Source organism: Anomaloglossus baeobatrachus, chromosome 3, assembly GCF_048569485.1.
Source record: "Anomaloglossus baeobatrachus isolate aAnoBae1 chromosome 3, aAnoBae1.hap1, whole genome shotgun sequence".
Classification (NCBI taxonomy): Eukaryota; Metazoa; Chordata; class Amphibia; order Anura; family Aromobatidae; genus Anomaloglossus; species Anomaloglossus baeobatrachus.
Window position 1 is genome coordinate 396,423,450 of NC_134355.1, and position 15,662 is coordinate 396,439,111.

The 15,662-nt window shown below is 37.8% G+C and overlaps 1 protein-coding gene across 7 annotated transcripts in view; it reads right to left on the minus strand.

The window, feature by feature from the left end:
- Positions 1-15,662, minus strand: part of ADGRB3 (adhesion G protein-coupled receptor B3) — a 1,441,017-nt gene that overhangs the window by 736,379 nt on the left and 688,976 nt on the right. For all 7 annotated transcript variants that reach the window (XM_075340252.1, XM_075340251.1, XM_075340250.1 and 4 more), the window contains 2 exons: positions 2,085-2,186; positions 1,693-1,799 (listed from right to left, as the gene is read on the minus strand). In XM_075340252.1, coding sequence (XP_075196367.1) covers positions 1,693-1,799; positions 2,085-2,186 — 209 coding nt within the window. The remainder of the gene's footprint in view (positions 1-1,692; positions 1,800-2,084; positions 2,187-15,662) is intronic.

A 15,662-nucleotide genomic window follows, 5' to 3' on the forward strand; every position in this document is an offset into this window, starting at 1 on the left:
TTCTGTCCACTTACTTTTGGACCACCCTGTATATTCAGTTTGAAAAGAACAAAACAAAAATATCTGCAAAAATTGAGCTTTTGTTTCATTTTATTGGCAGCATTGGTATGGATAAGGCTATGGTCACAAGTTGTGTTTTGGCTGTGTTTTTTTCTGCAGCAAAACCTGATCTCTTGGCAGTAAAAAAAAGTAGCATTTTTGCTGCGTTATTGGTGTGTCATTTGTCTACAGTACATGTTTAAATAAAGTTAGTTTCATACACTACAAATACAGTAAAAACGCCACAAAAATGTAGCAAAAATGCAGCAAAAAATGCAGCTGCGTTTTTTCACTCTCATTGCTTTCAATGATGAAAACAGCAGTAAAAATACTGACGAATTTACATGCTGCTTCTTTAAAAAATGCAGCGGTTTTTCATTTCAGTCAGGAAAAAAAGGCAAGTGTGTGTGTGCATGAGATTTCGTTACTCTCATGGGTTTTGCTGGTACTGTAAAAAGCAGCTTTTTATTTGCAATTATTTGCATAAAAATAATGAAAAAACAATGCAAAAAAAATGCATAAAAAATGCAACGCGCCTAATGCCCACTTTACACGTCAGTGATTCTAGTACATATGCTGCATTTTTTATATGTACCAGAATCATGGACATATGCAGATCCATTAAAATCATTAGGCCTGCGCACATATCAATGATTTCTCACTGACGTGTTTCCGTGCAGCACACACACGTGTCCATGTGTTCCGCACGTAGGCATTTCCATTTTTTCCGTCATCAGTGATTTCCCATGGACCACACAGTGGTGTGATCTGTGAAACACGTACCAGAGAAAACACGTACATTTAAAATAAAAAGCTTTTTACATTCACCCATCTCCAGCAACGCTGTCTTCAGACGCTGCTGTCTCATGCTTCCAGGCCAGCTAATTATGCTCATGCTTATTCACCGCACTGCAACCAAGAAGTAACCGCAGCGGTGAGACAGCGGAGGCTGGACAAAGCATCACTGGAGATATCAGCACCATGGACAGCAGGATTGTGGATAGGTGAATGTAAGTGCCTGACCTCCGTGTATTATCATGGATAGCACATGGTGATCACACGTGTGGCAAAATCATGGCACACGGAGGGACATACGCACCTTTATCACGTCAGTGAAAAACCAGTGTGTTTTTCACTGATGTATGAAGGGGGCCTAAGAGAAAAGGTTTTGGCCACAGAAAAAAAATGCTGCAAAAACCCTACATGTGAACATCGCCTACTGGTTCCAAACAAATCAAATTCTATGCCTGCACTTTGCTTCAGAACAGCGGTCTGTCTCTCCTCTATTTCACAAAATTAAAGCTGGACCAAACATTCCCATTCACATTGATGAAAAATTCATGTAGACAATAAATGGACTGGATGAAACAAGTAGAAAAATGCTACATTTCTCATTAAAATAGTACAGAAAACCCAATGTGAGAAAATTAATACGGTGTTCGTTTTCCCCTTCCATTTCCAGGAAGGCTAACTGAAATTGACTTTGCAGTGATTAAGGTTTACTTCTGCTAATCTGAGCAAGCTGAATTCAGGTCAATTTTCGCTGCTTAGTCTATGCTGCATTTTAGACTAGATATGAATGAGTTACATTTTCTACACAGAGACATAATAGGAATTAAACATAACAAAGACAAAAGCTGGCTTTGCACCTACTGAAAGCTGCAAGTGTCTGTATTCAGCTGATATGCATCTTGCAAAGCTCGGCTGTTCCCAGAAGGCTACACCATGAAGATTGAGCGAGCAGCGTCTGCTAGTGGTGCCTATGAGTCACACAGGATGCAGAAAATATGTTAACCTCAATAGCTGAAATCATACAAAAGCAATCTCGTAAATGACTCTATTTAGCTATATAATATTGTGGAAATGACTTACACAGTATATTAAATTTCCTTAAAATTCCATTTTTAGAAATTAACATTATATGGGTGCAATAATTGGGATGTAAATTAGGATAAAAATCTGGTAAACAGTTATCCTTCTCATTATTCACCCTATATAAATACATAAATATACATATATATGTATCATAATAGAGAAACATTTACCAGTAGCATTAAGAGGACATCGATTGAATGCCAGGTCTCCAGCTGGGGTTCTTTTCCATACCATAGACATCAAATAGTCCTCGGGGCAGATTTCATAAGGAGCTGTGAATAAGAGTGAGAGATTTATATTAAACACACACATCTAGGATTCTGAGATTATTTGTCACGCTACTCAGTTTCCAACATGCCGGAGGAAAGAACCTTAGTAGTCCAGTGTGTTTGTTTCTAAAAACATTAGCGCCATGATAAAAATAGCTCACCCAGCAGTTTCTGTCTGTCATATTTTTAAAGTAATATTCTGCAGACGTGTGTGGCATTTTATCTCAATTCATAATGTATCATGGCATATTGCATATGATGCTTTATTTCTTCTATTTATACATCTGGAATGAAGTAATAAAAATCTCTTGGTTGACAACTCGACTCTCTACATCCAGGATAGTAATGTGACAGGTGGGAAATAAGTTAACAAGATATTGACCAGTCAAATCCATCTCTACAACAGAGGTCTTCTGGCTTATTTGACAATATGTCAGGTCATATACGGCCATACTTGATATTATTAAGAAAGAAAGCCAATGACCTAGTTTTAAGAATTTTACTTGAGTATGGATCATGTTATCAAGTTTATTTTACACTATGATCTACCTTGTGTGAATAAAGGAGTTGTCCACTACAATATTTGTTTGTATACATAGGCCCACATTGGTCTTAAATTTAGAATAAAAACAGATATTCAGATACTGAACTCCCACTGTTCCTCAACATTACTGCCGATGTGTCTTGCCACCCTTCTTAGTTCTTCTTTTGGCATGGTCAACAAGATACAAATGCAACCAATCTGCAGCTAATGATTAACTGCAGAGGTAACGTTCTATTCAAGCAGTAAGGCCACCTTCACATGTCAGTGAAAAACACACATTTTTTTTGACATGGTAAAGGTGTGTATGTCCCTCCGTGTGCCGTGATTTTGGCACATGTGTGATCTCTGTGTGCTATCCGTGATAATACACGGAGATCAGGCTCTTATACTCACCTGTCCACTCTCCTGCTGTTTGTGGTGCTGATATCTCCAACTCTGCTGTCTCCGGCCGCTGCTGTCTACTTTGTGCAGCTACTTCGGGTCAGCTATGCAGCGCATATGTATGAGCATAATTAGCCAACCTGGAAGCAGAGACAGCAGCGGCTGAAGACAACATCGCTGGAGACGGGTGAGTTTAAAGAGCTTTTTATTTTAAATGTACATGATTTTTCTTGTAAGTGTTACACAGACCACACCACTGTGTGGTCCAGGGACATCAGTGATGCCAGAAAAAAATGTACTTGCCTCCAAGTGGAACACACGGACACACGGTGTACGTCGCATGGAAGCATAGTCAGTGAGAAATGACTGATGTGTGCACAGACACATTCATTTTAATGAGTCTGGGTATGTCCATGATTCTGGGTATGTCCATGATTCTGGTACGTATAAAAACTGCAACATACGTACCAAAATCACTGACGTGTGAAGGAGGCCTAAGAAATAGTTCCCTTGGTCTAATCTGTGGATCCCAGCTGCAGACAATTTTTAGTTTTGAGACTATCATAGCCCCAATTGACCAATAATCCAGTATATTGTATTGGACAAGCATTTTAAGGCAAAGTAGTATCTGGAGCTAATTAGTACTTTGGAGTCCGTTACAGATATTCTACGAGCTACTTATGGCCCAAGTGCATTTGTTGAAAAATACTGTTCTACAGTTTAAGCAACAATTCGGCAAAGAGTAAAATTAATATTTGAGTTTATGATGTCTGCTTCCTTATTAATTTTTTTGTCTTAACATATACCATAATGTATGGAACTAGATGACCAGATTTGAAAGAAACACATGATTTCAAAGTGCTTTGTCGGAAGATGTTAATAATACAAAACAATTTTATTCATGATTACCCAGTGGTTATTATTACATCTTGAAATTGTTTGAGGGTTTGTTTGTTTTTTACATAAAAATGTATTGAATTTTTAAATATTATGAAAAAATTAGCAGAAAGGTAAGTTTGGATACATCAGTGTATAAAGATTCATATGTAACTTGTCACTATTAAGTATTAGAAACATTACATATCAATTTAGGAGGATTCTGCAACCGTAAGCCATTTCTGTTTGTGAAATATTTTATTGTGATAAAGAAAGTAGGAAGGAATTTTAAAACTTGAAAATGTTAAAGAAAACAGGAACTAACAAGGCAAGTGAAAGTTTGGGGTCTAACAGAAGCCATTCAGACGAGCTGTGAAAGGTGAAATGACACACTTGCCTGAAGCCATGAGTTAAAAGTATAGCTCCATCCTTCTGATTCATTAATTGGTACGTCCAGTAGTAATTTAAAGGATGCAGTTTCACCTATTATTTCAGCTTCTGCAGGGCATCATACTAACAGAAGTCCTAGTCTAAGGACAGGAAACATTACATGTATATAATAAGCAATCTCTCCCTCACTTTTCGCTCTTTCCTCTCTTCTGTCTTTCTTTTTAATAAACACTTTCCTATGTTCTCTTTCTAAAATTCGTATTGGTGATTTCTCTAGACACATTTTAAAAAGAATTTGACCTTTTCCAACAAAAATAAAGCATACATTTTGACTGTCAAGAAAAATGTACAATATAATCCTGGATGCCAGTATAAGGTTATCAAAGTGTTGGTAGCTTTTCCTGCAAAGGCTTGCTTGACTTCTATAAATCATGGACTGATTTAAGGCTTATATTTTTCTTTATGTTTCAGTTATGGCATGCAAATTAACCCAAAATGCACTTTTAATCCTTTACATAAGAATATTGTGACAGAAACATGGCAAAGATCTCACATAATGGCATATACATTTCACCAAGACTTCTGGATCCAAAAAACTTTGTGTGTTTTTGGAGTAAGAAAATGAGTTACTAATCACCTTTAATATATAGTGTACTACACTGACATGTATCTTTTGTGGTTGTGACTATTTTATTTATTTTTTTTTTGCAAAATTGTTGTGTTCATGATCATTGATTTTACCCTTATTAATAACATTAAAAAAAATCACTGTATTCCTTACAATATCACTCTACACAAAACTACATACTATGAAGTGCAACTGATGATTTTGGTGACTTTTCTTATTTTGCTAACGACTCTTCTAATTTGTTGGTTACTATTATTCTTGTATATTATTCAAAGACTAATCCAAACGGAGTGAAATATAAAACATAACTTAATGTATATCAGTAAAAGTTATAATATCTATAAAGTAAACATCAAACATTGTGTATTACTCCAAAGTCATATACATGGCCATATTACCATCATGATTTGTATGGTGCTGTAACAAAAATATCATAGAAAAGTATGATTTATCTATAATTTATCAACTGTACTTCAGTACGCAGTCCAAGAAAATCCAAGGCACCGAAAGACTCCTCTCCTGTGTTGTAAAAAAAAAATGCCGCCCACTTTACTCCAGAAATGTTTTGCTTTAGGCCTATAGCAAAACATTTCCAGAGCACAGTGGGGGTGTTTTTTTTTTTTAACTCTCCGTGAGCAAAACAGCAGAGTATGTTGAATGGAAGCCTAATTTGCGATGAACAAACACTTTCAGAAGAGCGCACAATGCAGGTAATTACTCAGACATGAGCACAGAATGATACTCACTACGTGGATTTTTATATCATTATCCGAGCCCGAACCTTGAGCCTTGAACCTAAGGTTTACTCATCCCTACTCATAAATCTTTATTTTTGTCCCAGGATTCAAAAGAAAAATGCAGCAATGATGTTTTGGCAAAGAGAGGGCCTTTTTCAAGCCATAAAAAAATTACATAAAACGTCCTTCATTAGGCATCCAATTCTATACAGAGACATACAGAATGTTCCCTTTATCTGTTAGATTACATACAACTCTGAAAAAAAATCTAGACAAGTTCCGTTGGCCTCTCAATATACGTAGATTCTCTTTGCTTCTAGTACTCTAAAATACTATCTGTCTGATGAAAGACTCATTTCATAACCATTTGCATCAGAATTTGAAACCTTCATGCCAATATATAAGTTTGTAAATCTGGACAGAACATTATGCTTGGCTTCCTGCTTTACCATAAATTGGGTACATTTATAAAAGTTTACAGCAAGAGAGGGCAATAATGATTACCTGCCCAGGCCACAGAAACAAATGCAGTCACAGAATACAGCAAAATCCCTTAATAAAGATGGAGGCAACAGGTGCAAAACACTGATGGAGAAATCCCTCACACATTGCCAGTTCATGGAGGGGGTGATTGCTTAGTATTAAAATTGCACACAAATGGCTTATATAGGGCACCGTTCACACATGTAGGTGCACAGTGTCTAACTTACAGCCTATTGATGACACCCATACTATTAGACTAGGCGGCTGCCTAGCGCTATATAAGTGCACTACACAGGAAGACCCTAGTTTACAAGGCCTACATTAATGACCCTGACTGCATCTTGTATAAAGTGCAAAAAAAAATAATATATAAATATATATATATATAAATATATATATATAATATACATATGCTGTATTAGTTGATATTTTGGCCAAAATACAAATGCTGACAACTCAACATCAAGGGTCTTTATGCTTGTGAGTCCCTATACTAAATTTAAAAGATAAACCACAAAAAGAGGAATTACCGTGTTTTTCGCTTTAGAAGACGCACTTTTGTTCCCCCAAATTTTAGGGGAAAGTAGGGGGTGCGTCTTATAAACCAAATATACAGGGGGGGTGGTGTGTACATATATATATATATATATATACACTGCAGGGTCTGCTCTGGAGTGGTGCTGGGGGCAGGTGAAAGCTGTGGGCGGCAGTGTTAGATCTCCTGCTCCCGCTCATATAATATGCACAGCCGCTGTCCATCAGCGTGGTGCTGAAACTGCATCGTGCTGATGGGTTGGGGCAGCAGGGCATATAATATGTGCCTGCGCTCCCTTTGATCGCACATGATCCTCCCTGTGTTAGATATGGCCCCCATACTGCTGCCCATAGTAAAATAAAAAAAGCTTTACTTACCTCCAGAGCTGATCTCCCAGTCTCCTGCTGCTGCTGTCAGTGATAAGGCATGCAAAGAGGATATCACTCTGCCGTGCCGATCACATGACCGGCAGCAAGAACCAGGAAGTGGAGGAGGCCGGAGCTCAACCCCACGGAGGGAGACACAGGGATTACAGCGCTGAAAAGGTAAGGAAAGAGTGTTTTATTTTATCATGGGCAGCAGTATGGGGGGCATATCTAACACAGGGATGTGCCATTTATAGTGGCCATGGGCAGCAGTATGGGGGCCATATCAAACACATGGGAGATGTGCCATCTATAGTGGCCATGGGCAGCAGTATGTGGGCCATATCAAACATAGGGGAGGTGCACCATCTATAGGCGCCATGGACAGCACAGGGGGACGTGTCCCAGCACAAGGGGGCTATATTCAATATAAGAGGGCCATATCCAGATTAAGGGGGCAAATTTTAGGATCGGGGGCTATGCGGGACATATACCCTATATGATTTGTTAGACAGATACTGGCATTATAAGATGGACCCCATTTAACATTAAAAAAAATTCTCTTTTCCTTCACCAAATTTGGGGGTGCATCTTATAATCAGGTGCGTCTTATAAAGCGAAAAATATGGTACATTTTCCTCAAAAATTCAGAAAAATTCCCAGCAAGAAAGAACAACAATGTTTACCTGCCCAGGCCAAAGAAACAAATGCACTCACAGGATGCAGCAAAACCCCAAAATAAAAATGGACGCAACATTTATGAAATGGTAAAAATGTTTATATAATCCTACTCCAGTAACTGGGTGGCATAAAATTTAAATCATCTTTAGAAATATTTAAAGATGCAACAAATCTCCCAATTTGTTGTGAACAACAGCAACGTTGCCTGCAAAAAATGCTGTACATGATGAATGCTTCCTGAAAGATTCTGAAGGAGTCGGGACAAACTTTATGCACAGGCTCCATGCACTACTGCACAAGTTCAGTGCCAGTGTATATGAGTTTTTCAGTGGAAAAGATTGTCAAATTTAAAGATAAAAACAGTTTGAATCATAGGAAACTGTCTTACACAGTGTAATAATTCGGATTTATCTTAACCTACAAGTAAATAGTCCAAAAAGATACATGTTTATACATTTTTGGTGTAAATACTTTTAAAATTCACAGATTTTTGAATAAATTTCATGGATTTGTGGAATAATCCAAAGTCAATTTAAAATAGCTTTAACTCAATTTGTACGTAATGAGACTGCTAAACTAAAAACAAATGTTTATTCAACTTACAAAGTACTAATGCTAATTTTTACGCCTTGATGCGTTTGTTGTCAAATATAATTCCCAAACATTTGATTAATGATTCCCTTTACTCCTATTATGTTTACATGGTTTTGGATTTGCGCATGATAGTACAAATACTGACTGAAACGTTGAGTTCTATATATAGACAATTTTAAAGTACAATTTGAATACAGAAGTTTTGATAGCACAATTCTTCCCTAATCTGCTTACTTTAGCTCAATAATTTATCAAAATGATAATAACTATGTTAGTAGTATTTCTGAGAACACCAAAATCAATTTTACTGAAAGTACAGACTACATACATACATAATGTCAGTAAATAAGAAGAATAAGAGGAGGGTTACAGCTCACTAGTCTAGCAGCCTATGTATTGGAAAGTCTGGAGGAATATTCCCAATATCATGTGCAAAGAAGCTCTTAGACCATTGTATCATGGAAATAAATCCAAATTGTTGAGCCATGATTAAAGGTGGACACACTCAAAATGTGTGGACTCTGCTCATAACTAGAGAAGAGTAAACCTCAGGCTCGAGGCAAGAGGTTCGGGCTGGGAAAATAACATAAAAATCCCTGTGGTGAGTATCACGCTGTGCTTGTGTCTGAGTGATTACCTGCATTGTATGCTCTGCTGTGAACGGGGCTTTACACGATAGCGATATCCGTACCGATATCACTAGTGTGCGTACCCGCCCCCATCGTTTGTACGACATGGGCATATCGCTGCCTGTCGTGCACAAAATTGCGCACCCCCGTCATACGGCTTACTTGCCCTGCGACGTAGCTCTGGCCAGCAATCCGCCTTCTTTCTAAGGGGGTTGGTCATGTGGCGTCACAGCGACGTCACATGGCAGGCGTCCAATTGAAGCGGAGGGGCGGAGATGAGCGGGACGTAACATCCCGCCCACCTCGCTCCTTCCGTATAGCCGGTGGAGGCAGGTAAGGAGATGTTCCTCGCTTCTGCGGTGTCACACACAGTGATCTGTGCTGCCGCAGGAACGAGGAACAACATCGCTAATGAGAGGTAAACGATTTTTTGTTTTAGGACGACCTCTCCGCAGCAAACGATTTTGGCCACTTTTGCGATCATTTTAAATCGCACATAAGTGTTACATGCTGCGATATCGTTAATGACGTCGGATGTGAGTCACTAGCGACGTGACCCCCGACGATAAAACATTAACGATATCGTAGCGTGTAAAGCCCCCTTTAGTGTTTGTTCATCACAAATTAGGCTTTCATTCAGCATACTGATCTGTTTTGTTCACGGAAAATTTATAAAAAATAAAAAATGCCTCCCACTTTGCTCCAGAAGTGTTTTGCTTTAAGCCCATAGCAAAACATTTCCGGAGCAAAGTGGAGGTGTTTTTTTTTTAATTTTCCTTGATCAAAACAGCTCAGTATGCTGAATGCTTGCCTAATTTGCGATGAAAAAAACACTTCCAGCAGCGCACACAATGCAGGTAATTAGTCAGATACAAGCACAGTGCGATACTCACCAAATGTTTACGTCATTTTCCGAGCCCGAACCTCGAGACTCGAACCTGTGATTCAATAAAGGAATTATATTTTTACACTAGGTGCTGTAATTTTGTAATGTTTTGCATTAATTCAGAGTATTGTTAAAGTTGTTGTTAGCCAGGCAATGATTGTTCTGGTAGTGCTTTTGTGACATACTGTTGATATGTAAAAGCCCATACCAATGAAGCTGTAATGAATGAATAAAAGGAACAAATATTGATCAGCAGTTATTCCATTGATAAGAAGAGAACAGTCCTTTACAAATATTCTTTAATCCACATCTGCATATTTTAATTTATTGTATCAAAAACAAAATTGAGGCGACACTTTTATTTCATGACCCCCCTTGAAATTAGCCCTTTATTCACCCATACAGCATACATTTTATCTCTCTATGGAGCTTGAATGTAGCTTGCATTGGTGATGATTGGATTCATTTAACTTTTTTCCTTACAAGCTGCTTCAATTTTGTTTTTGTTATTGTAAAAGAGAGCCAGCTACATTTGGCGGATTAACACCCACAAAAACTCTGCTGCTATTTTTTTTAATTATCTAGTCTACTATACATTATTTAGGGAAGTAGGATTTATTATAATATTTAATAAAAGTTACTTTTTAGGGATATCTTTTGCCACTGGCTCTTTGTAATTAAAGCTCTTTATAGAAATAATGCCAGCCAGACTACTGGAAAATATATTTTATGTCATTAATCTATCAATATTGAGTTCTTGACAAGGTTTCCAGCTGCTGGTAACACCAGCATTATTACAAGGGTATGCCTCTGCAGCCCACATTCACCCAAGACAGGGTTGGACACTAATTAAATGCAATCTTGCCTAATCATTAGAGATAGACGAGCACTAAAATGCTTGATTGCTCGTTACTCAAGTTAAGCAAATCAGATGCTCTGAAAAGGCTCAACTCAAGTAACGAGTATAATGGAAGTCAATAATTGCTCAGTTTGTCTCTGAGCCAACATACAGCCCGCAATAAACTGAGCACTTCTGGGGAGAGGGAAAGCTTTTTTTTCTTGAAACACTTCATTCAAATATGTTCTTTTTATCTCTAGGAGAACCATTTAGACACCTAGCTGTCACTGGGGTACCAACTCCAATCATTCAGTGAAAGGAGCCTGTGCTTTGTGTTCTTGTTTCACAGACAATAAATCCGAGCACCTGCGATACTCGGCCGAGCACCTCGAGTACCGGAGCACCCTGATGCTCAATCGAGTATTGAGCAGTGGTGAGGATACTCGCTCATCACTACTAATCATCTGCTTGATAAGTTAGAAAATTTTAAGGATGACACATTTTAGCAGATTAATTTGGTGAAATGTACAGGAGTTTTCCGAGCACCAACTTAATATGGTTAAAGTAAGAAAATAAGTTTTTTCAGCACAGAAGGAAATCTATGGCACTCACTTCCAGTGAATAAAATCTTCTTTTATTGCAATATATTAAAATTCACCTCTCAATGGAGGCCAAGGTAGGAGTGTGGGTAGGGGAAGACAAAGTGCAGACAAGTGCAGATTCAGTCACATGACAGACCGTTTAGTGCAACTCCGTTTCTACAGGTCTTCTACAGTTGTGCGAAACGGTCCGTCGTCTGACCAAATCTGCATTTTGTCCTCCCCTTCCCCATCTCTTGCTTTTGGGTCCATTGAGAGGTGAATTTTAATATGTTGCGATAAACAATTATATTCACTGGAAGTGAGTGCCGTGGACTAACTTCTGTGCTGAAGTACCTTTGTGTCTTTGCACTTGGGGGCACTCTTAGCTAATCACCACTGTGAATCTGACTGGTTTTGTGCTGGATTCCCTGCTTGTGGCCTGCTGTCAACACGTGGATAGTGCCAGGTTAGCATTTTTTCTTATTCCATTACATAAAAAATAAGTTGTACTTAGCGCTCATACCAACAGCTCATTGTCCACCACTTTACTTATGTTACATGTTATTTGTACTACTAACTGTGGAAACTGATCACTGGTCACATCACCAATGTGATTAGTGATTAGCTGTCTTTTCCTTATGTCATAAAAACATACAACAAATAAATTAAAAAACACAAAAACCTTACAGAAGTAGTCTATAATCCAAGATCCTGGAACAGTGTGCCTGGCCTCGCTAATGCTGTATTCTCAAGCTATATTACAGATGAGGTGAGGTGTTTTCCCAAAAGTGATCACATGCTGAACAGTTCCTAGCTTCAGCAATCTTTGGTTTAGCGGCATTTTGCACTTATTTTATTGTAGTATAGTCTTCAGGAGAGAAGTAGATTGAGCCATATTTTACCTTTTGTATCTATTTCACAGTTGAGTAATGAACACATTTGTTCTTTTTATAATCTAATTTTATAGGAAAAATTATTATGGAGTTGAAATGTAAAATAAATGATAGAAAAGTTTGTTATGTATGCTGCATATTTTTGAAAAGCCTCGGGAGTGAACATCCCATTACTTTGTAGAATAAAACGTACACATTACAATGGTTACAGAATTCTTTCTTTTGGCAGTGGACGATGAAATGAAAGAAAAATAGACGTCTGAGCCAGTAAGGTTTTGTAATTTACAACTTTTGGTTTTGAGCGATATAAAAAAATGCAATATGTGAAATTACTTTGGAAGTGTGAAATTCACTGACAACTGCTGCCTTGATCAATCTCCGTTTTTGCATTAACTGTTGTCAGAATAGCATGCGCGCTTATGTTAACAATAAGCTGCTAGTTGTTTTCAAATGATAAAGCAAAACTGCAGAAATAATCTGACTTTTGGCAAATTATTTGCAGCTTTACAAGTAATAAGAACAAGGAGAGGAGGCATGTAGTAATATTATCATGGAAGGAGCGCATACAAGTAGAGTGAAATATTTCATTGGAAAGATATGAAATTAAATTACTATTAACATATGGCGTATGTGTTAAGCAACAGCTGATCAAAATCCGTGTAAGAAACCACTATCACACTTTATTGAGTAATTTGTAGTGGAAATAGAAAGTGATAAATTCCATATCATTGTTTTTCTTCTTTCTAATAACAAGTGTTTTGATATTCCATTATTATTTTTTAATGTTGGGATTAATTGTCACATAAAAAAACATGTAACTCTAGCACTAACCACCAGAGGGTGCAGGTACACTAGAATGATGTCAAACACCAAGGTGTAATGAGGCGCAATGTGATGCCAACCACCAGGGGGCACAAGTACCCAAGCGAGGATGGTCTGCAGAGTACTCGATCAAGTCGAGAGTCAGAAGTCGGGAGGTCACACCAGTACAGAGGAGCAAGACAAGCTGAGGTCATGTACAAGCTGGTTGTCAGTAAGCCTGGAAGCAGTGTCAGGTACAGATGGGAAGCAGAGCCATGGCCAGAGTACAAGCCGGGTTGGGAGCCTGGAGGACAAAGAGGAGCAAGCAGTGTCATGGTCATAAACCAAGCTGGAGGTCAGGAAGGCAGGGAGTATAGGCAAAGCAGGGGAAAAGGAACAGGGAATGGAAAACTAGGTTACAGGACAAGATCAGAACAACTCATGGGAAACAGAAGCGTACACTGCAGAGCAGGAACTATCACTGGCGCCGTTCCAGGTAAAACGGCTATAAGATGTGGCAGAACAATCCTCCAAGGCACGACCGAATAGGGTTCTTCCATCAGCACAGACCAAGAGAATACAGACAATGAGAAAAAACACAGAACACACTGACTCTGCAGAGAGCAGAGCCACAAGAGAATCCTGACAGTAACAAGGTATAATCACCTGAAAGTGACTTATCTAAGTTCTGGGGCCATTTTTTATCATTCACCTTTCATGGTTCAATTATAGACTGCCATGTCCAGTTTAGTCTACTGAACTTAACTCAAAAGCTTCATATGCAAGCATACATGCTGTCAGTATTTACATGGTAGTCCGTATTTCACTATTCTTGATTTAAGGTCTACTTTATGCTTCCTACTGTATTCTATTTACTTATTAACATGTATAGTGGAATCTGCCAGGTGCATTTTTTACTGAACTGTAACTAGGGTTTATTTTTTTGAGTAGGGCTTATATTTCAAGCAACATCCCAAAATCCTGAAAAATGATGCTAGGGCTAATTAGGGAATGAGGTGGCTAGTCAGCTATAACTCTTACCTGCACTGATTTCTATTCTTCCATGACGTCACATAAAATGAATTGTAATAAACTATTTCATTAACTGTAAAATTGCAATACTTTGCATTAGTGTCATATAAATAACAATATATCATAGAGCATCACAATAAATATAGCACTTTGTCACACAGAAAATCTCTTCAGATGCCAGCCATCTTCCACTCGTTTATGGCCATAAGAGAACTTGTTTTTGTAGAATATGTTGCATACTATAATACCATACTTTGGGGTACATATAATGTATTGGAAGGCTTTTTTATATTTTTAGATAAAGGGAGCTAAAAACTGATCTTCACAATATTTTCTTTATGTTTTTTCTTCAGTGTGTGACAATTTTAACTTTAATTTACACTTCGGTCGAATTATGGCAATACCACATTTGTATAGTTTTGTTATAATTTACTTCTTTTTGCAAAAAAGCACTTGATTTTGTGTGATCATATTGTGAGAGCCTGAGATGTCAGATATGACTGCTATTTTTCATGATGAGTTGACATTTTCATTGGCAACATTTTGGGTTAGATAAAATAATGTGATCTTTTTGTATTCTGGGTCATTAAGGAAGTAGCATTGCCAGCTATTTGTACTTTTTTTCTTTTATTTGACATAAAGTATTTTTAGCAGGTAAAGCATTCAATTTTTTTATTATTTTAAGCAATTTGTAAATTTTCATTCCATTTTTTTGTAATTGGGCTTTATCTCTGCTAAAAAAATTACAATGTTCCTACAAAGCAATGTATTATGCCTGTTACTCTGCAACACCCATCGGCACTCCACAATCATGCTGCAGAGGTACAGATGGAGCGTATTGTCATTTGTCTAAGCACTTAGATACTGTCACTATCAACTGCAGGATTTAAGGGTTTAAATGTCGGAGTTATCTCACGTCTCAGCCACTGCGGCAGAGTGTCATCTGTAATGTACAGCTGACACCCACTGCTAATCGTTCTGAACAACCCATGGCTCCACATGCACAACAAATTGTGCAAACCCCTTGGTGATAGTACTGTGCACATATGGCGCATATCACCAAAAGGAATTTATATCCATCCATATAGTAGTTTTTTCTGTGCACTTTTATGGTATTAAAATAGTGGATTTGGAGCTCTGTAGAAGAAAAAGAAAATTATGATCCCCTATAGATAGAGGGGTTGATTCATCAAGATTGGCATAGCACACGTGCGGCTACATCAGTCTTGATGGAGTAAAATAAAAAGAAAATTTATTAAGAAGCGCACAACATTTAATATGTTTGGGGCCACTTCTGAGTGGCATGGGCCTCTGTGCGACCCAGAAATGCTATTCCAGTCATTGAGTAGCCTTTTTCGTGTGGAAAAAAATTGAATCAAACAGACCCAAGATCTAGAAGACTCTTCCCTAGTTTTATTGGAGATGATTCAAAGTGGCATAAATATGCCAAAAGTCAAAGTTTTGTGCAACTCAGCATTGCATAAAAAATATGAATTTTCAAAAGTTTTACATGACTTTTGCTGAATAAAAGCTTTGATGAAAAGGCCACAAATTAATCAGCAGATACAGTTGTGCTAAAAAGTTTACATACCCTGGTAACTTTTT